At 35.6% G+C, this 902-nt stretch overlaps 1 protein-coding gene across 1 annotated transcript in view; it reads right to left on the reverse strand.

Annotated features, from left to right (window-relative positions):
• LOC119590611 (uncharacterized protein KIAA0513-like) overlaps positions 1 to 902 on the reverse strand; it is a gene marked incomplete in the record, with an annotated part of 32212 nt that overhangs the window by 1894 nt on the left and 29416 nt on the right. Inside the window, 1 exon segment of the mRNA XM_037939289.1 lies at positions 235 to 421. Coding sequence (XP_037795217.1) covers positions 235 to 421 — 187 coding nt within the window.

The following is a 902-nucleotide window of genomic DNA, read 5'->3' on the forward strand; positions in this document are numbered from 1 at the left end:
AACACTGCTGCAAATGACATAATGCTTAGTTCATGTTTGGATATAAAGTGATGCAGTCCCTTAAATGTAAAACTTCTGAATTTGTGAATTATTACTGGTGAATATAAAAGCAACAAATATAGTGCATTTCACTGTCCTTGTACAACAATAATAAATCAAGAAACATTAAGTATATTATGTAAAATTGAGAAATTTTAGGTAGAACAAATATGGATGAACTACAGGACATCTTACCTTCATGATAGTATGTAAAGCACATATTCATGAGACTTTTGGCTGGTGAGAAGTCTTCAGCTTCACAGCACTCAAACAACATTACAGAAAAATGTTGGACAAGAGAGAAGAAAGAAGCTTCAGTGACACACTTACAGCAGCGCTTAGCATTGATACATCGAGCAAACCAAAGACGCCCTTGTTCAGTCTGGGGAAGAATTACATTGCTAAATTTCTGTTATATTGAAGAAACATAATACACTTCATACTTTCACCAATCAGGAATACCAATATTGTCTTAAGAATTAAATCAAATCTGCACAAACACAACAAAATCTCCATTCAAATCAATAAATAACATTTTTGGTAAAGTAAGGCAAAGACAGGCACATACTCCATTTCCTGATTGGGTGATTATCCAGCTTGCTCATAGGCATGAGACCTCAGCAATCAAGACATGTACTCATAACATAATGAGACATCACTATGCCAGTGGGTTAACCTTGCTTGGATTCAAGTATTACAATCTGTTATTAACCCTAATAACAGGAAAAATCAAAACGTCACACAAATTATGTCGCACAAGATAGAGCGGGAACTATGGAGAACACAGAAAATTGTGATCCTTTAGCCATCTAGTCCATTTCATGCCAGCAGCACCTAGGCTATTTTCTGCCTCACTGGATATC

This window comes from Penaeus monodon, chromosome 27 (assembly GCF_015228065.2).
Source record: "Penaeus monodon isolate SGIC_2016 chromosome 27, NSTDA_Pmon_1, whole genome shotgun sequence".
Lineage (NCBI taxonomy): Eukaryota > Metazoa > Arthropoda > Malacostraca > Decapoda > Penaeidae > Penaeus > Penaeus monodon.